This window comes from Protopterus annectens, chromosome 9.part0 (assembly GCF_019279795.1).
Source record: "Protopterus annectens isolate FY-2018-M chromosome 9.part0, PAN1.0, whole genome shotgun sequence".
In the NCBI taxonomy this organism is placed as follows: domain Eukaryota; kingdom Metazoa; phylum Chordata; order Ceratodontiformes; family Protopteridae; genus Protopterus; species Protopterus annectens.
In genome coordinates this window covers 602,921,455-602,948,107 of record NC_056743.1, presented here as the reverse complement: position 1 = coordinate 602,948,107, position 26,653 = coordinate 602,921,455, and the positions used below count along the sequence as shown (strand labels likewise).

The 26,653-nt window shown below is 39.6% G+C and overlaps 1 protein-coding gene across 1 annotated transcript in view; it reads left to right on the top strand.

Moving 5' to 3' along the window:
* Positions 1 to 4,118: 4,118 nt before the first annotated feature.
* The window catches only part of DOCK5 (dedicator of cytokinesis 5), a gene marked incomplete in the record, with an annotated part of 3,482,443 nt that continues 3,459,908 nt past the window's right edge, over positions 4,119 to 26,653 (top strand). Inside the window, 1 exon segment of the mRNA XM_044083155.1 lies at positions 4,119 to 4,665. Coding sequence (XP_043939090.1) covers positions 4,623 to 4,665 — 43 coding nt within the window.

The following is a 26,653-nucleotide window of genomic DNA, read 5'->3' as shown; positions in this document are numbered from 1 at the left end:
ATACACCCCTGGGATTACTTCATTGGCTCTGCTTGACAGAGGCCCAGTTAATTAATCAATGGGGCGGCAAAAGCAGACACACTCTGACTAGGCATAAAAATGCAGGAACTGAAGAAAACCAATGAATGCTGGAATTGACAAACCGCAAGTTCGTGGAAGTGCTGGAGGTGCAGGATAACAATAAATAAACGCATTTGCACTTTACAGCCAGTTTGTGCTATTTGGAAAAAACGTGATTTTGATTCTGTTCAAATAAACGCATTTGCACTTTACAGCCAGTTTGTGCTATTTGGATTTATTGTTATCCTGCACCTCCAGCACTTCCACGAACTTGCGGTTTGTCAATTCCAGCATTCATAGGCATAAAAATGCCCTCGGGCAGATAGCCTAGTACCTACCTATTAACCTAAAACAAAAACCCACATAGCATAGTGTTGGTCTGTCCTTACTGAATCTGAGCAGTCAGCAAAACAAAATGTCTTCTACCCTAATACCTAACAATACCTTTGCTCCACAGTCGCACCTGGTACTTTCAGTTCACAAACTTTTTATGTACTTCTCCACGGCCCTGTTTGTAATCTTTCCCTCCCTCTTATCACAGCTAAAATGTTTAATATTTACATACATCGAGATTTCTGGCTTAAGCCCTAGGGAACATGTATGCAACACTCCAGACATGGGTGCTTCAATGTGATTGCAAGAATGCGTGGTCTTTCAATGACTTTGCAAAACAGTGAACCCAATTACAGTTGGGAAACAGACCCTTAAGTACCAACAGGACCAAAATATCAAAAGTAACCCAGCTCAGCATGTCCTGGACACATTGCTGCAAAGTGACTCAAAGCAAAAAAAAAGAAAACTGCTGAAATAAGAAAAAAATAAATAGCACAAGACCACCACTTCCTACAGCTAAATTGAAGGCTGCAGCCCAAGTCTGGCAAAATTAGGACATATTTCATTCTCCAACGCGACACGGAAGGTGCAGAAGGTAAGTACTGTCCTGGCAGCAAAGAAGGAAGGGTACTTCAACCAGGCATTCTCGCAATCACGTTATTTATGTTATTGAGAAAGGATTCAATACCATAAATAACGTGATTGCGAGAACACGTGGTTGCGATAATATGTAAGTACCGAAATTAGTTTTTGAGCTATGATTCGTAATTGACATTGTCTAGATATAATAAGGCCTTGCTGAGTATAATTATGGTGGCTGCCAAAAAAAAGCAGTTACTGGAAAATGGAAATCAAAGTCTAAACCAACTTTACTAGAAATAGTGAATATAGTAACAGAGATAAAATAACTGGAATTGGGATATTTAGAAAAGGGTAGGAACAAATTCCAAAGTAAAAAATGGGAATTGTGGGAACAATACATGCAGAGGAGGAAGGAGGTTTAAAAGCAGGCAGGATTTGAATGAACTATGTAATGTCTGACTGACAATGACTGGATAGATTATAAGTGATGTATAATATTTGCAGCTACAATTATGTCCACATTGTTTGTGATATATAATACTTGCAACTGAAATGTCACTGTGGTTTGTTTTCATTTCTATTTATGTATGATTGCCTATGTCATATGTGATAATTTCATAATGATGTTTCTTGTTTTAAAAAAAACAGTTACTGAGATAGTATTATTTGAAAGCCATAAAGCTTGAATGCTTTAATTTATTACCTTATTGTGATTCCTATAGCAATTGTCACTTATGATTAGTTGTCATTCTCTTTATGTTTATTGATCACATGTGAAATGATACACATGGTAGTCTTTCAGCAGCCTGTCAATTCTGTGTTGTAAAGAGTCAAAGGCTTAGTTCTGCATGTACAGAAATAAATGAAATGGGAAAGAAGGTAGGGAGAAAGAAGAGAAGATATAAGGGCAAAATGCAATATTTTTAGAGTACTATTAAAGTTAAATTATTTATTTATTTATTTAACATTTGTTCACCGGGGAAGTCCAACTTGGAACAAAGGGAAGTTTCAGCAGAGGCCCCAGGAGAAACCCTCCAGATGCATGTCTTTGCAACTTGCAATAAATGCAAGCTTTTATTTATACATGTGTGTTACTAAGATTTATTTTTTTGTCCATGATGCTGAGGATAAGGGCCTGTTAGCCATTTTTTCAGATGCCTCAAGTGGAACATTTGTGCTGAACCATAATATTTTGCAATAAAGCATAAACTGTAACATCCACTAGTGCAACAACAGTGTTATCACCTGTCCGTCTTTATACAGGGCAGTACCTATTTAGGTAGTTTTGTCCTGAATAAAGCATAAAAATAGCAAATGTCCTAAGATTTTAGGACAAACATATTGTAATAGTTACATAAAACAATTACTTTGCCATTGAAACCCATTAGCATGTTAATAAAGAAAAAAAACCCTCATATTCTACAGTGGTGGTGCTGCGGTAGCGTTGTCGCCTCACAGTTAGACGTTGCCCGTTCGATTCTCAGTTAAAGCGTCTACTGTGTGACGACATGCGTGAATGGGCGTTCCTTCGTTGAAGGTTGTGCGTTAGGCCCGGCAAGCCAGCATGTAAAACTCTACTGCCAATCATTAGCGGACCGGAGTTCCGCTGTGGCGACCCCTAACCGGGAAAAGCCGAAAGACACACACACACACACACACAATTCTACAGGAGTGAAATGTCATTTCGGCAAAAAATGTAGTCTATTCTACAGTGGCGCTGTGAACAGTGTTGTTGCCTCACAACGAGATGTTTCCTGGTTTGATTTTCAGATGGGGTGCTTTCTGTGTGGAGTGTCCTCCCTGTGTTTGTGTAAATATGTGTTTTTTCTTCAGGTGCTCCAGTTTCCTCCCACATTCTAAATACAGTGCAGAAGGTGGATTGGGCACTCTAAATTGGCCACAGGTGAGTTAGCATGTAAGTGTGTGTGTGGTGTGGATGAACTATACCATGTCGGGGCTAGCCACCCGGTGGTGTAAATCTTGGCTCTAGTCTAGGTAGGGTTACCACCTGTCCCACTTTGTGAGGGACAGTCCCTCTTTGGGCAGTTGTGTCCTGCAAAAAAATTGTAAAAATTGCAAATGTCCTGAGATTTTAGGACAGAATTATTTCCTATATTTTATGTAATAGTTGCATAAAACAGTTATTTTCTGTCTGAAACACCTAAATGTTATAAGAAACAGAATAAGCAATTAAAATGATTCAAGAATAAGCTTTTATTTAGGCAAAAAAGTGAAGTTCTGTCCTTTGTACTGGTCGAGGGTATGTTTTGTCCTGCAAAAGCTGACTATTGTACCAAAAATGTCCCACTTTAGGCATTTGAAAAGGTGGGAACACTAAGTCTAGGTGACTGTCACTGTTAAAGCGACACGCCGTCCCCATGTGAAATAGAGATTTTGGATGGATTCCTTTGCACTAACTGATTGTTTACATGGTTTATCCGTTCAAATTTTCACATTTCAATAAAAAGTGCTGTACCACTTTGGGCATTGAAAAAGTGGCAATCTTATGTAAAATGCTTATGTCAATTTGTTATAAAAAAGACTCGCTGCTGAAGAATTTTAGTTTTTTTTCTATATATTTTGAAGGAGTTTAGAATATTATAGTTATCAGCAAAATTATATATTTCCCAGGGATACAACTGTACGTATCAATATTGTCCTTTTGACAATCCTGATGTCAGGAACTGTGGTTTTTATGTGTCTTACTGAAGCAAATAATAAGCACCTTTACCAAATTCTACTTTTACTGGAACCACACGTTGAGAACAGGAATGACAATAAACTGCAGGACTGTAGCGCATTTAACCCGTGCTACGCTACCTCCCTGCACACACACCAACATATTTTAGCATCTGCATCTTTCGATTTAAGCAGCCTTCATTCAGTAACCTGAGTACTACATGCCGCACCCATAAACAAGATCTATATCGCAGTAGATGGGGCTTAAAATAACTTCGCATGTTAAACTGGAGATGGTAAACCTAACTTTTCCGAAATAAATGTTCGTAGCACAACCTGGTAGATCACCTGCTCTTTTTTCGAGCTATGACGATATAACTCGTTTCGCCTTTGTCCAAAAAAACTTTCAGTGGACCCCGCCCCTGGGGACGAGTTTCGATAGTGACTCCTCCCACAAGCTGCAAGAGACTACTTGCGTAGCGCGAGTTAAAAGTATGGTAGTTGTTAAAACTTCGTTCTGGGAATGATAATTTATATTATGCTCGATAGGTTTCTGCTGTGTAGTATTGGAGAATATCGTTTGATTTATGTGATTAAGAGTAGCAGAAGCTGCCTAATTCCAGCTCTTGGTTGCAGCTGAGTACTAAAAAATGACATGTAAAAAACCTGGAGGGAATTGCCAACTCTATGGTGACTGGTAGACAGCTGGGCACTTTGGTGCCGTATGAGGAATCACTACTCTTGCAATTCTTTGGAAGGGATAAGCTATTGTAAGTAAAACCTAACCGTAGGAAAACAGCTACAGAGTGTCAGAAAGGGTTGTTCTGTTTTGATCCCCAGTGTGACAACCCCCGCTAGTGACTCCTCAACATGGCGTAGCTCTTTGATCGTCCCGACTCCCGAGGCAAAAATCACCTCGTGAAAAACGGGCTAAGGAGGGCAGGGCTGAGTGAAACAGGATCAAAAACATGTCGCGGTGGATCCCCACCAAGCGGGAGAAGTATGGAGTCGGTAAGTTGGTGGATTCCTTTTTTTTTTTTTACTTTTGTATGGCTGTAGCTGTCTGACGTCGGCTTAAGTTACTCAATGGCAAAAGTCTGCCCTTGCCCGCTGCAATGGAGATTTACTTCAACCAAAGTCTACGATGCTTGCTTTGCCTGGAAGGAGCATAAGTTTGCACTTTGAAGCGCTCTTTTGCTTTTTCTCATTTCTTCCACAGAAGTACAGATTGCAGTGTGTTTGTTTGGGGGCCCCAGCTTCAGACGTCTCTATGGGGAGAGATCTTGATAGAACTGTTTTTTTCCCCGACTCTCTTTAGCCATTCCATAAAGTTGTTTTGCTAGCAGCAGTGTGTATCTGGGGTCATTAATGTTCTTCTTTGTTTGGTATCGTTAATTTTACTAATTTGCTGACTTGCCAGCACGTAAAACTCTACTGCCAATCATTAGCGGACCGGAGTTCCGCTGTGGCGACCCCTAACCGGGAAAAAGCCGAAAGACGCAAACAAACCAGTTTGTGTCAAGCATATTATTTTCTTTTACTTTACTTTATTTTTGTTTTTGAGAGAGGGGCCACAGCCGCATGTACTTAAACCACTTCGTGGCTGCGGGCAGCTTTAGAAAGCAAAACCTTGCATGTGTTTGCCACCTTCAGCTGGCATTCCCTTACCAGTAGGACCACACATCTTCAGTGGTAGCATTAACCCTTATGTGTGTGCCCCCTCCCCATCAATGCTAATTTTCCACATGGGTATCCCTACCAGTTGGGGAACTCCAAAACCTCCTGCCCCTTGCTTCTCCAAGAAGATTTAAAGATCATGTAGATAATGAGAGCCTGCAGTGGATTTTGAGGCAAACTGTGCAGCCCAATTTGTCTGATAATTAGGCATTTCAAACCTGATCTTCAGTGTACACGTGGCTGTGACATCCAGATATGTTTTGTTTGTCACATGCTGGAGAAAGTGAAGATCTTCAGAGAAAATTGGCCCCCTAATACTGGAGTCATACATTCAAGTTGAGCAGCATTGTGTTGTAGTGAGAAAGGTAAATCAACTGTAACTGAGTTAATAGTTTTCTGACTTAGGTTTGAGTATTGCATCTTTTGCTGTATTTGACAGAACAGAACTTGCTGCATCCTTCGGAAAACTGGGTCTTGTGCAATGAGCATAGGACAAGTCCTGTTTTCACTAAAACTACCTGGCTAGACTGTGTTTTTATGAGAAAGTAGAGAGAGGGGGAGTGTTCTGACTGCTCGTGTAAGCTGTTTGGATTGTCTGTTCTCACCTTTGTAATTACACTTGATATGTTGACTCCAACTACCCATTTACTGCTTTGCTTGCTCACATCACATTAACAACCTAATACCCACCTGTTCTTTATGCTAACCTGAGCCTTTGCTGCACCCCCCCCCCCCCCAAGAGTTATAAGCTGCATAATTTATCTCCTTTTGCGACTTTACAAATCTTACTCTGGATGTCATTTGCTTACGGTCTTGCTAAGAGTGAAGAAACTGTGAGATATAGTGCTTTTTTTAGACTGGTATAGTATGTGGATAGTCTTTTTGATGTTTTTTTACATATTGGTGTTGAAGAGTGTGATTAGTGTTTGACTGTCCATGGAGTAAGAGTTGTTGGCACCTACTTAATTTTACAGCCATATCTGCTATTTGGAGTAATACAAGTAGCTTGCAAGTAAGAGGGGGAAGTCATTTGTGCACCATACTATAATTTGTATTGTTATTATTAATCACGATATTCTACAAAGTTCTATTATTCCTATAGGAAATGTCATTGGGCCGTTTCTACCGAAACATTTTGTTTATTTAGCAGTTGAACATTGTTGATGGAGTTTTTTTCTTCACTTGGTCATCAACCCTGGTCATGATCATGAAGTTGCTTTTATTTTCCTCTATCCTAAGCGCACAAGCAGTTATCCAGAATATTTGAGTCAGTCTTAAGCAGCAATAAAATACAGCTGTTCATGTGTTTCGGATTATCAGTTCTTTTGATTGTGGTGTTTTTAACTAACATAGTTTTTAACAGATTTTTGACCACGTGGAATTCCATTGTCACAACTGAAAATGTATAATGAGATATATGAGAAATGGAACAGGGTTTGCAATGCCATTTAAGTGTCATGTTGCTAGCCATTGTGTTACATGGAGCTGAGTTTACTGACCTGCTTAATTTGCCATTTTGATGGGGAATTTTTTTTTTTTTTTTTTTGGTACCTGACTGAATTCATAAAAGCAGTGAAATATAACCTGATTTGCTCTCTCTTAAAATGTGCATGTCCGAGTCTAATTGTTCTGGAACAGTAGATGGTGCATTTGAGCCAAAATGAAGGACCTCTACTATATTGTTTTTATGTGGGCTGCAGTTGTGGTACATATTTCTGCACTAATGTAAAACTGGGGTCACAAATTGAAATGGAGCAGCAGTGTGTTGTAGTGGGTAAAGTACTGAATTGTGACAGAGTTAACAGTTTTTATGACCTAAGTTTGAGTCTTGCAGCCTGTTTCTGCTTTCCATAACTGAACCTGAAGCATCCTTGGGAAAACTGGATACACTGGGTCTTGTGTAATGAGCATAGTAAAAACTGCTTGCAGTTTCATTTTAGGTTAATGTATTATTTTGTGGAAGATAACACCTGACATCTACAAACTTGGAAAGAATAAGTGTAAATGCTTTCTGTTGCTCAGTCTTTGGAAGGAAAATGAAACTTGAAAGCTGATTGCATTAGTGGCAACTTCAAGAAATTTTAAGGTTTGTTTTAATATGGAGCTATGTGTCTGGTTAATTATATGCATTTAGCTTTAACTTTATATCTGGCTTTGTTTATAAATTGTTAATTTCAGCAGAGTTTAGTAGTTGTCTGGTATATCTAAAAAGACAACTTATATTTAACATACAAGAGAATAATTGTGGGAATTCATCTTGGACTGTAAAGCTTACAGGCTCTTGTACGAGAAGGTTATTGTGCTTCTGTGTGTTAAGTCGTGCTTATTACTAAACACTGCTGTTCCTTGGGTCATATTAATCAAAACGTCTAAGAATGCATGCCTTCTGCATTTTAACAGTTTGGTAAAAAACCTAAATCATTAATAATTAGAGTCGCATATTGTTACTAGGGTAATGACTTGGGGCGGGGCTTTCTGAGCCTAGTTAAGTTTACCTTAAAGAAGAATTATGTCCTTTATGTGAATAGTTTTTAAACACTTGGCTCCCAATATCCTGTCCCTCTCCATAAGGGACATGGGTGACAGGACCGGTATAAGTTTCCAATTCCCCATCCACTGATCTAGGTTGCACTTAAATTGTTAATTTAACAGTCTGGCAATTCCATAATAATTTACCCATGCTAATCCAGCATAATTAGATCTGGAACTGAGAGCGAGTGAAGTTAAGTGACTCCTGTCTGTTCATTAGTAATGGATGGGCAGGAGGCTGCATGCTAATATTAATGCCATAAATAAGGCAGTCAGCTGTTTTATCAAGTGCCAGTGTCTGACACAACACAAACACTCGGGTCACTCAACAACAAGTATGACTCTCTCCATGTGGGTGTGAATGACTGGAGATGCACCTTCCTGGACTACATGAAAAGAGACATGGTGGCGCTATCTGATTGTTGCCCAGGCAGGTGTCACCCTAGCCCTAAGCAGCATCCTACCATTGCCTAGAATGATACCGCAGTAAAAACAGAAAATGATTGACTTCAACGATTGGCTAAGTTTGTGTTGTCATTCTAAGGGGATCCAGTATTTGTATGCTTGGGATGACATGATTTTACAGACCTCGATGCTTTGCCAGACATGGCCTGCATCTGTCGCTTCTGGGTACTGGCTAAGGCTCTTTCCACATGTATAGTGCCTTTTCCAAAGACCACATTACCACCATAACAGCTGTAAATAAATGCAGTCTGAGGGTCAGGCTGCTCAGTGCTACAAGTCTAAATCTTAAGATGCACTCGCTCGAAGCACTCCTCAAAATGGAGAACATCAACATTTGTGCTGTAACAGAGACCTGCTTTAAAGTGGCAGAAAGCACCCCTGTACTACCAGGTTATAACTCATTCCACACCTTTCGACCCCAGAACATGGACCGAAGCTCCAAAGGTGGTGGTGTCCCCATATTCATAAAGGATATGCACATCTCCCGACTAGTAGCCCAGCATAACACATCTGAGATACTCCAGGTACAACTCACATTGGGTAAGGTGGAGATGCAGGTTGTAGCCCGTTATAGTTCCCCAACTATGTCCCAAGGGTCTCTCTTCACATTCCTAAGCACCCTGGAAACAGTTAAGATCCAACCCAACACACTCATACTAGGTGACTTCAATGCACTGGCCCAACTCTTCTGGAATTCATCAATTCCAATGCCTTGGACCAGCTCATTCTTACCGCCACTAGAGGAAGCTACATCCTTGACCTGGTTATTACTAGCATGGGCAACCATTGCTCTACACCAGTAGTCAATTCCTCCCTGGTTAGATCCGACCACAAACTAATCACCATTGAAATCCACATCTCACCCCCCCCCCCCCCAAAAGGTATCCACCATGAAACACGTCTCCAAAGCTGATTTTGTACTCCTAAAAACAGGTGGCTAACTTCACGGCACCCATGCTAATGGAAAATAGATGCATGACTGCCGAATTGTACACCAGTGCACTGTACAAACACTTACATAAGTGCATGGAACTAGCCAACGGAACCAAGACGCTCTCCTTTTTAAAAAAAAAAAAAAAAAGGAAGCCAATCTGGTGGTCCCCTGCCATTAATAAACTGTACAACAGAAGGAAGAAACTGTTGCAGAAAAAGGTGAAGTCCCAAGACTGGGAAAATTCCCTTATTAGCCTCAACAAAAATTTGAGATCCCTCATCCAAACCTCCAAAGCCAGCTATGAAGGCAGAATTGTAGCAGACACTAAACGACCACAAAGCCTTCTGTAGTTATATCAAGAATCTCCATGGCAATACTCAGGTTTGCTCTGAGGTATTGCACAATGATACCTTCTATACTGAGACAACAGATGTTGCCAACATACTGGCCGACGGATTCAGTGCCAGCTTTATCCCTCTCTCCCCTCCTAAAGGACCAATCTCAATACCGTAAGGATGCCAGGTACCCAGCCTTACTACAGCGCAGGTTAAAGCTGCATTGTCCCAGGCCAAGAATACAGCTTCCATGGGACCTGACAATATCCCTGGCTGTATTCTACATGAATTACAAAGTGAACTGGCACCACATCTGTGTGCCCTGTTCACTCACAGCCTCACCTCAGGCTTTGTCCCTACCGAATGGCACACTTCTTCAGTTATCCCTCTCCATAAAGGAGGAGTGACTACAGACCCTGGGAACTATTTCCCCATTAGCCTGACGAGTCTGATATGTAAAGCTATGGAGCACATCATCATGGACCTAATTAACTGCGACTATTGTTAGTAGTTTTTTTTCCCCTCATTTATGTAATAATTAAAAAAAAATCTTTTTGTTTATCCTTCTCTTTTCTGCTTTTGCGGTAGTGCATGGTGATAGCCTAGTATATCTGCCCTGGGGCAATTATAAGCCTAGCCCGATTCTGTATGGCTTACGCCACCCCTTGATTTGAGTATACTGTGCCCTTTTTAAGGTTTAGTTTACTGTGCCTCTGTCTAATAGTGACACGGGAGTAATCCCTGGGACAAACCTACGATCCCCCATCCACTTATCGAGATTCTTCTTGAAGAGATTCAGTGAGGTGCTCTGCCTCACATGAACTGGAATTCTATTCCAGAGCGAAGGGAGCCTCTGGGTTATGAACCTGTCCCTCCAGCAAGTTCTATTTATTTCTGTGCTGAGGAATGCTACTTGTAATCCGTTTTGTGATACCCATGGCAGCTAAACAAGATAAGCAGACATAAATGTACCCTTCAGCGATTTGCACTGTGTGTCTACTTTTAGGACTTCTCCATTTACAGGAAGATTGTGCCATCTGTCATTCTTTTTTAACCATAGAGTGTTCATTTTTTTTTCTTCCAACCGTCACTTTAAGGGGGATGCTTCCCTCAGCTTTAGAAGTGGCCATTTCTGGAAGTCGGCCTAAGTCCTTAACTCCCAAATTGAAATTGGCTTGTTCGAGCCCTGTTTCTTCCCTGTCTTCGAAAAGTGGTGACAAGGGGAAGAAGAGACCTTCCTTGGCTCTGTCAGATTTGTCAGAGATGAAAGCTAAGACTTCGTAATCTACCCAACTCGGTTGGAACCTTCAGTGACTATCACTACCGAGCTGGATCCAGTATCTTCGGCTCCATCTCTAAGGGTGTATCGGATCGTAACAAAAGTCCTTTCAAATCTGTTATAGCATTCCCGAGGACAAGCTACTCTCCTACCATAGACCCAGGCCTAAACCAAGATGGTAGATAGTTCCATTTACAGTACCAAGTCCCCTGTCTGCGTTCTCTTCCCTTTCAACCAGAAGCCTTACTGTGGATGATGTGGAACGTTTGGTACAGAAGATCCTATGGGTGCAGGGCATTACTATGTCCCCCTCTGCCTCAACCCACACGGTTCCAGGGCAGTCCTAAGTCTAGCACTACTCTCACTTACTCCTCCTCCAACTCTGAAGCAAGTTTCAGAGCCCTTGGATCTGCTCGACTCCCAGACTCTCTGAGCAGTCGATTTGTGTTGGGGTTTCTGCACAGTTGAGCTTGGCTCCACCTTCTACCCTGGGCAAGCTGTCTTCTGGGCTGGAGGAGGTTTCCACCCACAAATGTGGCTTGTCAGAGGCTGAGTCCTCCTCCACTCTGCAACAGTCAGATTTTGGAGAGAGATGTAGCTGCCACAGCATTTGAAAGGTAATCTGCCCCATTGGATCCTTAGTCTTAAGATTGTTTGCGCACCTCTTCTGACCAGGACGTTCCACTGGGACAGTGGGACCTTGGGCATCAGGGTACCCCTGTCTCTTCTGATACCTCCCAAGTGTACTGCACTGAGGAGGTCCCTCTGAAGAGACTTTACAAAAGGAAGTGTTTGGACTCCATGGAAGACGCTGCCACTGAAGATGCGGATCTCGAGGGAGAAGTGGCCCCACAGTCACCCCCTGAGGATGTTTCCTTCAGGGAGATTCTTGAAATGCTGAAACAGAGAGGTGGCTAGCAGTCCAGTAGTCCTTCACCTGAGGAGTCTGTTACCTGGCGGCCTTTGGTTCTCATCTGTCTTCCTCCGAGGTGACTCCCCTACTGATGAGCTAATAGGTCTGACTTCTCTGTGGATGTGGAGACCCCGGACTCCATTGAGCCTGTTCCCTGGAGACCGAGCAAAATAATTGCTACCCCATTCCATAAGGCCTTCTGGAAAAAGGGGTTGCAGTAGTTGCCATGGTCATGGTGGCAGTGGGCAAAAAATTACTTTCAGAGGAGAGTTCCACTATCCATTCTCCTAATAAAGATTCCAGGGTGATTGATAGATGAGGGAAGCGAGTTTTCTCTACAGCAACTGAGACTAGAGGGGATTTGGAACTTTTTAAAGTTTCTTTTTAGTTCCAAAGAAAACAGGGGACTGGAGACGGATTGTGAATCTCAACAGGTTAAACATGTCCATTCACAGCACATTCCAGATGGTCACAGTTCAGTCCATGCTTCCTTTCCTTGAAAAGGATGATTGGATGTGCTCAGTAGATCTTTAGGATGCTAACTACCATATAAAAATGGACAGGGCCTCCAGAAGATACCTACGCTTCTGGTTGGGAGACAGTCATTACCAGTTCAGAGCGCTGCCCTTAAGTCTCACTACTGCCCCCAGAGTTTTCACCAAATGCATGGCAGTGGATGCGGCTCACCTGCAATGTCAAGGATTCTGGGTGTTTCCTTGTTTTGATGACTGGCTCGTATTCACCCCGAGCAGGCATCTACTGATAATCGCAAGAGACTATTTTTCAGATCTGCACAGAATTAGGGATAATGATGATAAATTACGGAAAATCACACCAGGACAGTATTGGATACTTTCCTTCTCCAGAGTGTTGATAAGCAGGTGTCAAACATACAGGTTAATTTGAAACAGGAAGGTAGTTGCTGGTCACGCTTTACAAACCTTATGATCAATGGCTGCAGCAATAGTGTTAGTATTGTTATCCAGGTTTCACATGAGGATACTACAGTGGCTTCTAGCTGCTCAGTGGTCATTTTATGCATCTTTGTGTCTCGCCAGATTCTCATAATACACATGCAAAAGGAACCTCTTCTGGTGGGTTCGGTCAGAACAGTTGACACAAGGTCGACACTTTGTTCCCCCTCAACCACAGGCCACAGTGACCACAGATGCTTCCCAACTAGGGTGGGGGAGACGTTATCTGGGAAAGACGGTCCAAGGAACCTGATCTGTAAATGAGGCAAATATGCACATCAGTGTCCTGGAGATGAGGGCAGTGCTTCTGGTGTTGCAAAAATTCCAGAATGCTCTTCCTCTGGGGACAGTGGAGATTTATTCAGACAATATGTCACTGGTCTGGTACATAAACAAGGGGGAACCAGATCATATCCTCTAAATTGAGAAGCCCTCAGATTGTCAGTGGCTGATTTTTCATCCAACCTCTTTCTCATAGCCGTGGACATTCTGGGAAAGTCCAATGTGATGGTGGACAAGTTGTGCAGATTCATTCTCATGCCTCGAGAGTGGTCCCTCAATCGGAGGGTAGTAGAGGACACTTTATGCAGATGGGGCCAGCCTGGCTGCGATTTTTTTTGCTTCTCTAAGCAACTAATGCAGCAGCTACTTTGCCCTGATTTCCCCCCCCCTCCCCAAATTGGGTGAATTCCTGAGGGATGCTGTCATACACAATTGGTGTACCGGCCTGCTATACGTTTTTCCCCCAATTTCCTTCAGAAAGCAAGCAGGTTGAAGAGAACAGTAATCCTCATTGCTCCATACTGGCCTCTACAAATATGGTTTCTCTTTCTCTGGCCTCGTCTACAGAAGGAACCCTGTATCCTGGAACCCATCCCAGAGTTGCTGTCATCCGACAGGAATGACTTCTCCTAATTTTCACAACCTCAAGCTGACACCTTGGTTCCTCCAGTTCCATTAATTGTCAGACAACCCATGCTGTCCTTGCCAGTCAGACATATTTTGTTGTCATCTCATAAATCATCCACTCATCTTGTAAGAGTAAATGGAAGAGGTTCATAATTTGGGAGAAACCGCACAATATAGGTCCTCTTACAGCCCCTATTCACTCTGTATTAGAATTCTTAGTCCAGTTCTTCAATCTTAGAGGCAGCTTCTCCATTATTAAAGTACAATTGGCAGCTGTTTCAGACTTTCATATTGGGGAGGATAACTTCTCTCATTTCCCACAAACTTTGCAAAGCCGTCTTGAAAGGGACCCTATTGTTAAGACCTCCTCACAAAGACCCATCCTCTTCATAGGACATCTGTTTAGTACTACGTTCAATTGTTAAACCCCCTTTGAACTGGCAGCGACTTGTGATATTAAGTTTCTCTCCTGGAAAACTATTTCCTAGTGGCTGTTGCATCTGAAAGAAGGATATTGGATATTCAGGCTCTATTTTCTCAATCTCCATACTTGATTTTCTGTAAAGAGAGGGTCTCTCCACGTACCAACCCCTCCTTTCTCCTCTGAGTTGTCTCGCAAACTAAATGTTTATCAGGCCATACATTTGCTTGTTTTCTCCCATCTTCAGCGGCCACATGATCTAATAATTATACATTTATCTCGCTCTAAGTTGGATTTGGTCTCCTGAGGAAAGGCCTGCTTTGGCTCGATGGTTCTGAGGAACATCTTCCATGAGTCTGCCCAGGATATAGGAAGCTGGGGACTCTGTCCCATATGTGAGGACGAGATGAAAATTGGCAATATCAGATAAAGAAGTTTTGTACTCGCCGTAACATTCCATCTGTATTGTCGATTTTTCATGTCTACTGACATCCCCTCCCTCAGTTAAGTTCTCGTTATGTATTTTTTTCTAGCAATGATTATTGCAAACAATATCTGCGATTACAGGGAGAGATGCATTGCGGGTACGGAGAGGTGTCTAAGAGCTTATTTGCTTGTCGCAAGTATAGTAATGGCAGAGTCGGATCCGATATATTCGATCCGGACTCCGTATGTTAGGAGAGATGAAAAATCAACAATATAGATGGAACATTATGGTGAGTTCGTAAAGAAAAAAAAAATTGAGCATTTCAAATTAATCTTTAACTATGTTAACACACCATTTTCAGCCTGTGTTCCCACTTAGTTTAACTTTTTGTTATCTGTATTCCCCTCCCAGATGTGAAAACCAAGTTTGTGCTTTCATTAAACTTAAAACATTTTCTCTAAGAAAAAGTGCACTGGTTATGTTTTAAATAAATTATGTTCTGTTCTGCTAACTGCATTAAAGTATTAAGACTGCTGAGGAGGCTATTCCCAGCATTATTTTTCACCAAATTGCTTGCCACTGTACCTTTGTAAATGTTACACTTCTCTCAGGAAAGAATGCTCAGAACTCTCAAGATTAATTGCTTGCACTTGCAGATTGCTTGGATCGTTTTGTGAGGTAATGTTTAAGGAATGCTGTGGGCGTAATACTTGTAAACTGACTTTAATGTTGATTGTTGTACTCCTGCTAAATAAGGGACCCTGAGTGGGGAAAAATTTTTAATGAAGCAGGAACAGTGATGTCATGGGATGGCAATAGCATGCAAAGCAGCCTCTGAAGGTTATGGTGTTCTGTATACTGATTTGCATTTTAAGTTGAATACTTTGAGCAGTAATTCATGTTTAGTAGTTTGATAAATTAATAAGGCTAGTATGTAGTTTACACATTATTGACAACCCCCAGCAAACTTATCTTATGTGGAATGCCAGTGGATAAATCTGATTGTTTGCATGTAGTTTATTTATACATTTTAGTGCATAACTTTTTTTTAAATTGTTGGCATCTCGAATTCTAGGAAAGATGCAATTTCCCCAGTTCCCTTGTGCCTCTGATGAAAATGTTGCTGTTCTGTAGTAGGCTGACATTAGAGAAGATGCATTACTGATAAATTTTAACATGCACACTAAATAGGATCTAGTCCTGTTCTTAATGTTTTGTTTGTTAATATTAACTGGGTTAGTGGATGTTCCGAGGGCCCTCGTCAGCTATATCCCAGGACAAAGGCGGAGAAATACCTTAATGTAATTTACAAATATTGTTAATACATGTATTAGATTGCATGAGTTGAATACATTGCAGAAAATATGCCATAGTAGAAGAGCAAACAGAGTCTCCATATTGTTATGTGATAGCAGCCATCAACAAGAAAAAGTAGTGAATGAAAGATTTAGTAGACAATACTCCATTGATCTGTCATTAGGATCAAGTTTTTTTTGTTCTTTTTATTCATAAGCAGTCATTGGAATCAGGATCACTTCTAAATTGTAGTTCTGTAGATTTTTTACCCATTTATCTAAACCTTTGATTTTTATCCTGTAATTCAGTAATTAGTACCATTATTTTCTTAATTTGTATAAATGTGCGAGCTGCTCAGTTAATAAAACCTTTTTCAGCCATTGTTGATCTAAGTGTAGGTCTTGTTTTAGAGCAAATGTATACATTTAATTTTTGGGCCTGTAGAGGATAATGGAATGTGTGAACTGTTTATCAACTGTGGACAAAAAATATCATTTACCATCTCTGTCAGGCTTGGGGGTACCACCACATCAACAAATGATCCTTTCTTTAGGGACTTCTCCAAGGGAAGCCTAAATTCCCCTTCCCCCACTTCAAGACCACACTGAAGCATGCTGGCAGCCTGGCAAGGAATTGATAGAAAACGTAAAGCAGATTGTAAACTTAGGGTTTCTACAGGTAACAAAAGAAATGAGAAATATTCAGTTATGTAAAGAAATTTAAGAAATGTTTGAAGTGATTTGTCAGTGTTCTTACCTTCACGATTGTTCTCGTTAGGCTTGTTTTGGTCCATTCTGTTTTGCCTGCAAACCCCTGTACGAAATGGGCTGCGACTCTTGAGACTAGTACTTGTAGTTTCCGCTAGGTAACGTACCTCTCAATCTCTCAGAGCAAGAAATCTGGACAAAGCTAAAAATAATGGTGAGACAATGGGCAGATTTTAAATATTGCTGCTGTTGGAAACTCGGACAGTTGCAAGAATAACAGCTTTGCATTATTATGTAGTATTTCCCGAGTCATATGAAGTCTGAAATTCAAATATCTGCCATTATTTATTATTTAGTGACTGCCATTTCCTGTTGGCATCCCACAATTCCACCAGAGTGGACAGGATTGCATGATTATGTATGCACATTTTATGTTAATCAGAATCCCGATTTTTGGCAAGTTTTACCTACATTTCATGGGCCTTTGTCCAGATTTTTGATTTCCAGGTTGAGAGGTATGGCCAATGCCCATTCTCTCAAAATGTCTTCAGATCTTTTGGATTTCAAATGATGGAAATATACTAAATGTCATAATTGTCTTTTAACATTACTATTCAGTCTACTAAAAAAAAAAAGTTTGAGCTTATATGTTCATGAAACTAATTCACCAAAACGCTGAATGCAACACCGGAATAAGCGAAAAATGGGACTGAACTCTGTCCGAGCTATTGGAAGAAGGCTGTGAATGAAACCGGACTCAAACAGGATGTAAAAGACAACCAGTTTAATGCATTAATATGCTCTAATCCTCATATAATTGTATAAGATCACGTAATTAAAAATAGTAAGCGCTTTCATCTGCTACATGCAGACTTCATCAGACCAGATGACACCATCAAAACTACTGTTTTTAAATACTTTTTGGCGCCAACTTTCAAACTTCCAAAATATGTTTAACCCTTGCATCTACAAATAAAAACTGCTCTGCATACGTTTTAAAGAGCCAATCCATCAATTATATAAAACCAATGACGCACGACAACATGACACTATACCAGTATCTTGTGAAATTCTAATATAAGTACATTCTGTATGTATAATATAATAACAAACCATATCCCTATCAATTATATATAAAAATGTAATAACTTTAAAAATAATTTGCTGCAACACATCAATACCTACAACTACACTTTTAATACATGCTATGTAGCTAATGCCACCCTTGTATATGAACACCTACTATAATAAATAATTAAATAAAATGTTATAAAAATATGGAAATAAATATGGGAGATATATGTTGAAAATGTATACACAAGCAGAAAACTATGTATAAATGTGTATACACCCCTCCTCACTGGCTTATTTCAAAACCAAAAACGGTTTTATAGAAATAAAATCGTTTATGCCTGGCTCTCTAGTGGCATCTGTTGAAATTTGCCATACACTTTCCCTTTTGCTTAAAAGTGCTTTAAAATTCCTACCTTGTAGGGAGCTATGTACCTGATCAATAATGGCAAATTTAAAAGAATGTGAGCTACCACATTTATTTAATGTGCCTATATAGTGCATTTTTTACATCTTTGGTTTTTATCCTATATATATATATATATATATATATATATATATATATATATATATGATCATGTATCCGTTTCTTCAGCTGTCTTTCGTTTTTTCCTATGTAAAAAGCGGGACATAAAGAACACTTGGCTAAATACACTATATTACTACTGTTACAATTCCCCTTCTTAAATTTTACATAGTTTCTATTCAAGTCTCCTAATCTACATCCTGCATTCTCATTAATAAATCCACACTGATTACACGCCCCGCATTTCGTGGTATATTTTCCAGTTTTATCCATACAATTAGATTGACATTTTTCAAGGTATTTTTTTTATATTCAAACCTATTTTATATACAAATTTCATTCTATCTCCTACCCTCATCTTAATATCATAATCTACTAATAAAATATTCCAAAACTTACTTATTTGTTCAATATCTTTCACATATGGGGTATATTTCAAGACGCAAACTCTATTCGAATTTATTTCTTCCATTTTTCCACTTTGTTTAAAATTAAAATTATTTATATCAATACCTAGAATGGGTTTATATCTATTCGCCCATTCACTCACCACATAGGTTGGGATATACTGAAGTATGGACTGAGGATACCCCCCATTTAGGAACATATGTTACAATTTTGACAGGACAATTTATTAATTCTTGATAATCACTAACTATCCAAGTATTTGTTTTCTCTTCTGAAGTTTGGGGTTTTTCTGTAGAAAAATTTCTGTCAGGTTGTTCAAGGGAATTTTTTTCTGACTTCAAAGATGTGTAACTCAAAGAACAACCACTCTGATCCTGCTATTAAGAAGGAATTACAGCTGGTGACAATAACTTTTCAAGAATTAAAATAGATGGATTCCAACAAAACCTTGAAGTCAAAGAATGTGTGAATGACCTGAGACGCACCTCCCTGGACTACATGAAAAGAGACATAGAGGAGCTCTCTAATCATGTAGCCCAGGCTGGTATGACCCTGACCTTGAGCAGCATCTTACCCTCACCTAGAATGATGCCACAGTACAAAGACAAAATGATCGATTTTAACAATTGGCTAAAATTTTGGTGTCATTCAAAGGGGATCCAGTGTCTGTCAGCCTGGGATGACATGCTCGACGAGCCACGTTGCTTCGCTAGGGACGGCTTGCACCTGTCACCACTGGGCTTTCGGATATTGGCAAAGGCTCTTGCCACCCCCATAGTGCCATTTTTAGGCAAGGCTCAAAAGTCAAACCCACCCCCATAGACGGCACAAGGAACAAGAAACTAAGGGTAATGCTGCTAAATGCCAGAAGTCTTAACCTCAAGATGCACGCACTCAAAGCTCTCCTCAGTATGGAGAACATCGATATCTGTGCAGTGACAGAAACCTGGTTCAAGGCTCCAGAGAGCACCCCAGCACTACCAGGCTATACCTCATATCATGCTTTTCGGCCCCAAAACCCGGACCGAACCACAAAAGGAGGGGGCGTTTCCATATTTATCAAGGATATCCACACCTCCAGGTTAGTGGCATTGCATGAAGTATCGGAGACCATCCATGTGCAACTAACAGTGGGCAAGACTGCTTTTCAGTTTATAGCATCCTACAGACCACCCTCTCAGTCAGGAATCCCATTCGGCTTTCCTGAAAACATTGGAGGACATGAAGATCTCTCCGAACACCATTATATTGTGCGACTTCAACTACCCAAACATTGACTGGAAGCACTACTCAAGCCCCAGCACCTTAGCCCAAAGAGTCCTGGAAATTATAAACTCAAATGCTATGGAACAACTAGTCACCACTCCCACAAGAGGGGACAACATACTAGACCTGATCATTACCAACATGGGGACTCTATGTTCCACACCAGAAGTATATCCCTCATTGGTAAGATCAGACCATAAATTAATTTCACTGTATGTCCACATCCCGACCCCACTCCCAGCCCAGAAAACCATGGTGAAAGACTTCTCAAAAGCGAACTTCTCACTTCTCAAAACCGAAGTGGAATCCTTCAAGGCCCCAGGGCCATTGGAAACTACAGCCCAAACTGCAGAATCCTATATAAATGCATTCTACGGACATCTCCAGGAATGCATGGATCATGCTATCCCAAACAAAACCAAGATCCAATCAAACAAAGGCAGGCGTCCAGTCTGGTGGACCCCTGCCATAAATAAACTGTACAACAGAAGGAGGAAGCTACTACATGATAGAGCAAAATCCCTAATAGGGAAGGCATCTCTGATCAGTACTAGCAAAAAAATTACGATCCCTCATAAAATCCTCCAAGGCCAGCTTCGAGAGAAAAATTGCACAGGTCACCAAAGACAATCATAGGCTTTTTTCAGTTATGTTAGAAACCTGGGATGCAACTCAGACTTGTTCTGAGTTGATTCTAAACAACAAAAAATACACTGAACCCACAGACATCACCAATATCCTGGCAGACAGGTTCAGTGCAAACTTCTCCCCTCCCAAAAGAGCAAGTATCTATCCCGGCAGACGGCTGCCTCCCAAACATCTCAGATGCTCAGGTGAAGGCTGCCTTCTCCAAAGCAAAAAAACACTGCTTCCATGGGACCAGATGGCATCCCAGGTTGCGTCCTACATGAACTACAAGAGGAACTAATCCCTCAAATAAAACAGCTATACAATCTCAGCCTTACTACAGGATATGTGCCCACAGAATGGCGTACAGCAACAGTGGTCCCACTCCACAAAGGTGGAGCCTCTACAGACCCTGGAAACTATCGCCCCATAAGCCTGACTAGCTTAGTCTGCAAGGCTATGGAGAGGATCATCATGGAGCTCATAAACAAAGACATTGGGGACCTACAGACACTAGATCCTACCCAGTTCGGCTTTGTCAAGGGCAGATCCTGCCTTTTGAACCTGGTTGACTTCTTTGAAACAGTCACCAAAGCCATAGATGAAGGGAAGGTAGTCCACACAGCCTATCTGGACCTTGCAAAGGCATTTGACACAATACCCCACTCGGACATCATAGATAAGCTATCCAGCTTAAATATAAACCCCTATGTCACAAGATGGGTCGCAAACTGGCTCAAAGACAGAACCCACAGAGTGAGAGTTGCTGGAGCCATGTCAGACTCGAAACCGGTCACAAGTGGCATCCCACAGGGTTCTGTCCTGGGACCACTCTTGTTCGGTATATACTTTTCCGAGGTACAGGCAAACGTGGGAGGACTATGGCTCACCAAGTTCGCAGACGACTGCAAACTGGGCGCCATAATCAACTCTCCAGCTGACACAAGCATCCTTCAAAAAGGTCTCACAGAGACAGATAACTGGTGCCAGCGCCATGGTTTAAAGCTAAATGCCAAAAAATGTATAGTTATACCCTTTGGCAAAAACAATGTGCCCACAAATTACCACATAGGCGGAAACCCATTAAGTACAGAGAAAGTTATTGGGAACCTGGGGACCCAAGTTGATAGCAATCTCTCCTTTGAAAACCACATTGCCAAAGTGGTTAGAAAGACCTTCTACATAGCCCACCTCATCACGAAGGGTTTCACATCTAGATCAAGAGAGGTAATTGTGCCCCTTTATTCATCCCTCATCAGGCCCATCATAGAATACAATGCCCCTTTTGGGATGTACCTTACCCGACACCTGCAGCAATTAGAAAGACCCCAAAAGTATCTCACCAAGAGGATCAAGGGTCTCAAACAGATGCCATATACTGCTCGGTTAAAAAAACTCCAGCCCTACTCAGTTGCATACCGCCTACTCTGAGGCGATCTATGCCTGGCATACAAAGCTATGTCAAATCCAGAATTAATGGACATGCTCCACCTCAGTAAATCTAAATTCCTTAGAGCCACACGCTCGAGGGACTTGAACCTCAGCACAGAAATAAATAGAACTTGCTGGAGGGACAGGTTCATAACCCAGAGGCTCCCTTCGCTCTGGAATAGAATTCCAGTTCATGTGAGGCAGAGCACCTCACTGAATCTCTTCAAGAAGAATCTCGATAAGTGGATGGGGGATCGTAGGTTTGTCCCAGGGATTACTCCCGTGTCACTATTAGAGGCACAGTAAACTAAACCTTAAAAAGGGCACAGTATACTCAAATCAAGGGGTGGCGTAAGCCATACAGAATCGGGCTAGGCTTATAATTGCCCCAGGGCAGATAGCCTAGTATGAACCTATAAGCTAACGGCCTTAGACAAACACAGCTTCAATCAAAGTTTTGATATATGGAATGTTCACTTTCTGATATTAAGAGACTGAAAGAAAATGATCAGACAGCAAAAAAATCAAAATTCCTGGCTAATGGAGGAATTGCATGACTTGGGAAATCAAGAGAGAAGGAACAAAATAATATTTGGTCTACCTGAGAAGTCAAAGTGAAAATATGGTCTCTTTCTTAACTTGCATTCCTGATGGATTTAATCTACAAGAAGGTTTCATATATGGAATAGAAAGAGCACACCGATCTGTTGGGAAGACATCTACTGCTTAACATTACAACTAAGCCTATCCAGTTTTTCTCATGCATAGACAAAGAACTGACAATTTAAATCTGCTTGGTCAAAAGCTCCAATAAAATTTGCACAATGAGCTGTTAGATTTGACATGATGATTCTTCCAAAACTATGGGGCTTAGAAGGAAAACTTGGGCATTCATGTTTAGTTTAAGATGTTTAATTAAAGGCCAGATGGTGTTTCCTGCTAAAATAAGACTTCAGCTGTCTTCTGGTACAAAGATTTTTTTCACTTCTGAAGAGGCACTTATTTTCAGGAAAAATAATATTTCCCTTCCAGAGGACATGGACTGGATACCTTCCACTTCTAAAAGATCACCAGTAGAAGAAGAAGAAAAACAAAACCTTGTTCTAAAGATGATACAACTTCCAAAAAATAATTTGGACTATTTCATCAGTATACTGTATTCTATATCACTAGTAAAAGTGATTTGTTTTATTCATCTGAGAAAAGTTAAAAAGTTTTATTAAATCTTTGCTCACATCTTTTCACACTATTTATAGAATATTTAAATGTTTTATATGTTTCATTCCTTTCATTACATTTAAACCCTAGTATACAGTTTTCCTTTGTAAACTGTTTTATTTATGTGTTCATGTCCATTCTTCAGCAGTAGTGCATGCATGTTTAACTGCATATATTTTGTCTGTAAAAAAGATGGACTTCTGATGTATTCCATTTATAGACAGAATTAATTTTACTTTATGAATTTTAAAAGTCTTAACTTGGGCAATATTTGCCCACTCTTCCGTGCAAAAGCACTCCAAATATGTCAGATTGTGAGGGTATCTCTTATGCCCGGCCCTCTTCAGGTCACCTCACAGATTTTCTGATGGATTTAGGTCTGGACTCTGGCTCGGCCATTCCAGAACCTTTTCTTCTGATGAAGCCATTCTTTGTTTTGTATGTATGCTTGGGATCTTTTGTCATGTTGTAAGGTGAAATTCATCTTCAGCTTTCTACAGACACCTGAAGGTTTTGGGCCACAAGTGACTGGTATTTGAAACTGTTCATAATTCTCTCCACCTTAACTAAAGCCGCAGTTCCAGTTGAAGAAATGTAACCCCAAAGCATGATGCTGCCACAACCATGCTTCACCTTAGGGATGGTATTCTTTTGGTGATGCAGATTGGTGTTTTTGCACCAAACGTACCTTTTGGAATTGTGGCCAAAAAGTTCAACCTGGGTCTCCTGAGACCGTAACACATTTTCCCACATGCTTTTGGGAGACTTGATGTATTGTTTTGCAAATTTTAGCCGGGCCTGGATTTTTTTCTGTGTAAGAATAAGCTTTCATCTTGCAACCCTACCCCATAGTCCAAACTATGGGGCCAAGCTAAGTGTGGGCTATGCCCCCCACACCCCCAACTATATATGCCAACTCCACCCATACATATATATCACAATATAATGTGCATATGATTGTGTCCGCACATGTGAGTGTGTTTTGTAAGCATTTGGTTGTGAAGAAATGAATACAGATAAGTTTGAAGCCTAGATACTTACAATGCACTGGTATTTATATAAAATTATTATTTTTTTTTTTTTTTTTAGTGCTTGTGTAGTAGCCAGATTTGTATTGCATCTGGATTGTAAAAATGTGCATATGAATAAGTAGTGATGTACTGTTATAAATAGGAAGTTTAATGTAGATCTGCAGTACATAATAGGCAGAGAGGAATTATTACAATTAACTGGTCACTGATTCATGTTGTTCTGCTGTCTTGCATTTGCTGGGAAATATTCAATTTTTTCTACGAGCTCTATAGAAAAGCTTTACAGGGTTTACTATCAAATGACTGAAAATAAAAAGACTGAAAATTCAAAATGCTGAATACATTTTTAATTCGAGGAAAGCCCACCTGCTCCCCTTATGTGGGGGGCTGTGTCCCCCACGCCCCCTGCTAACTATATATACCAACTCCAAGATCTCAAAACAGTGGAGAGAGGGCAAATTCCATCATTCAGTATTTTGAATTTTCAGTCTTTTTGGGATTCAGTCTTGGTTTTCAGTCATTTGATAGTAAACCGCTTATAGCTTCTTAACATCGTTCATAAAATACATACTTGGTACATGTTTTATTAATAAAACTGTTCTGAATGTTATGTGTCTTCAACAGAGTACATTTATGTGAGACTTAATTTTTTTGATGGGATGTTATGTTGTTTGGAAAAAATGAAAATACCTGGAATTAGTCATAATAAAAACATGTCCATGTATACTTCTAAAGACTGGGATATCTATGAAATATATATGGACATATGTATATAGATGTACATATATGAAAAATACTTGGGTCTTTGTCCAGACTAGAGGAAGATCTAAAAAAAATATTAGAGAAGTTTTTTTTTTTTTTTGCATTAATGTATGTTCAGAGATGACCTCTGTTACAGCTTTACTAATGAAATTATTTCTAGTGTATTGAGGTAAATTACAGATTATCTATTTTTGACATTTAAAAGATATTGGAATGAAGATATTCACACCCTGTATACAATGTTTACATCTAGATTGTATTTTATAACTATGATGTAGACAAATATGTCTTGAGGTATGGATTTTTAAATCCTGCTAGTGAATCAACCACAGATTTAAGATGCGTGCATATAGAAATATAATACTTTTGTATATTATAATATTATTTCTCCTCAACATTTTGTTGATTCAGCTATTTCACATATTGTACTATGTGTGAAGAGAAACTGTGAATTCTAATGTAAATACATTGGACTTTTTTTTAGTTTTCAAATATGTATAAATAGGATATATTGGACAAGTACAAATTATGTAAATATTACAGTGGTTTTGTTTTGTTTCTGTTCTAAACCATCCTGTTAAGCAAAATCACCTTAGGACTTTTAGATTTTATTTTATGCAGTTATTACTCTAATGATTTAATACATTTCTTATAAAATTATTTCTTGAATAACTGGTTAGGAACATGCATCTCATTACTGTGATTCCTCTTGATTTACTTTCTTATTTCTATTTTATTTATAAGTTTGTTAGGGTTTACATAGAAAAAATGGAGAAGAGTGGACACTGTATAACTAATGTTTCATGTTTACTTAAGAAATATGAACATACACATTTTTAGAACAGAATTATCTGTTTTAAAGTAAAATTCAGAAAAAAAATGAAAATAGTAAAAATACGGGGGGGGGATATATATATTTTTTTTCACTTTAGTATGCATTGCGTAATAAATTAAATTTCCAATTTAACGCTTAAATACTGCAGAGATCTATTAAGATATGTTTTTGGTGCGGGATGAGAGTTGGTCTTGAGACTTGGTTTTCTCATGTGGAGACCAGGAATTTTTGCTTTTCCATGTATAGGTTTTCTTAGTTTAAAATACGTCTTTTAGTTTAGTGTTTTTCTTCTCCCTGAGATCACTGCTCTCATCTACATTATAATTCAGGCTTCTAAGACATTTTTTTAAACTTTTGTTTTGTAAAGTACAGATCTAAACTTTCCATCATTAAAAATTTAATGGTTTAAATAAACTCAGAAAGAGGACAATCGCCCAAAATACTTTAACCAAATGTTATATTCCTTCAAGAAATGCATTTTTTTCTCAAACACTTTTGACTTAAACAAGTATGTGACTAGCACATTCCTCTTATAAATCTAAAAAAGGAGTAGCAATTCTATGGAAAAAGGATTCAATCACCTCATATCTAAATATGAAGAAAATGATGGTTTATTCACTGTGATTATCATAACATTTTGTGATAGGATATGGACACTAGTAAATTTAAATTGGTTCCCAGGAATACGAATCAAGTTAGTCAAAACATCTTATTTTTATAGTAAGTGAATACAAGGGAAACACAATTTTAGGAGGGGAGTTTAACTGTGTTAGACATTTCTGAAATTAATTTGAATAGGAAATCTCAATTACGTCCTTTAAATCATTAAATGGAAATCTTAATTTGAAATGTAATTTTTCTTTTAAAGAAACTCTAAAACATTCTTTAAAATATGGAACTCAAGCAAGAATTGACAAAATATTAACTTCTCATAATATATCAAAATATGTAATATAAT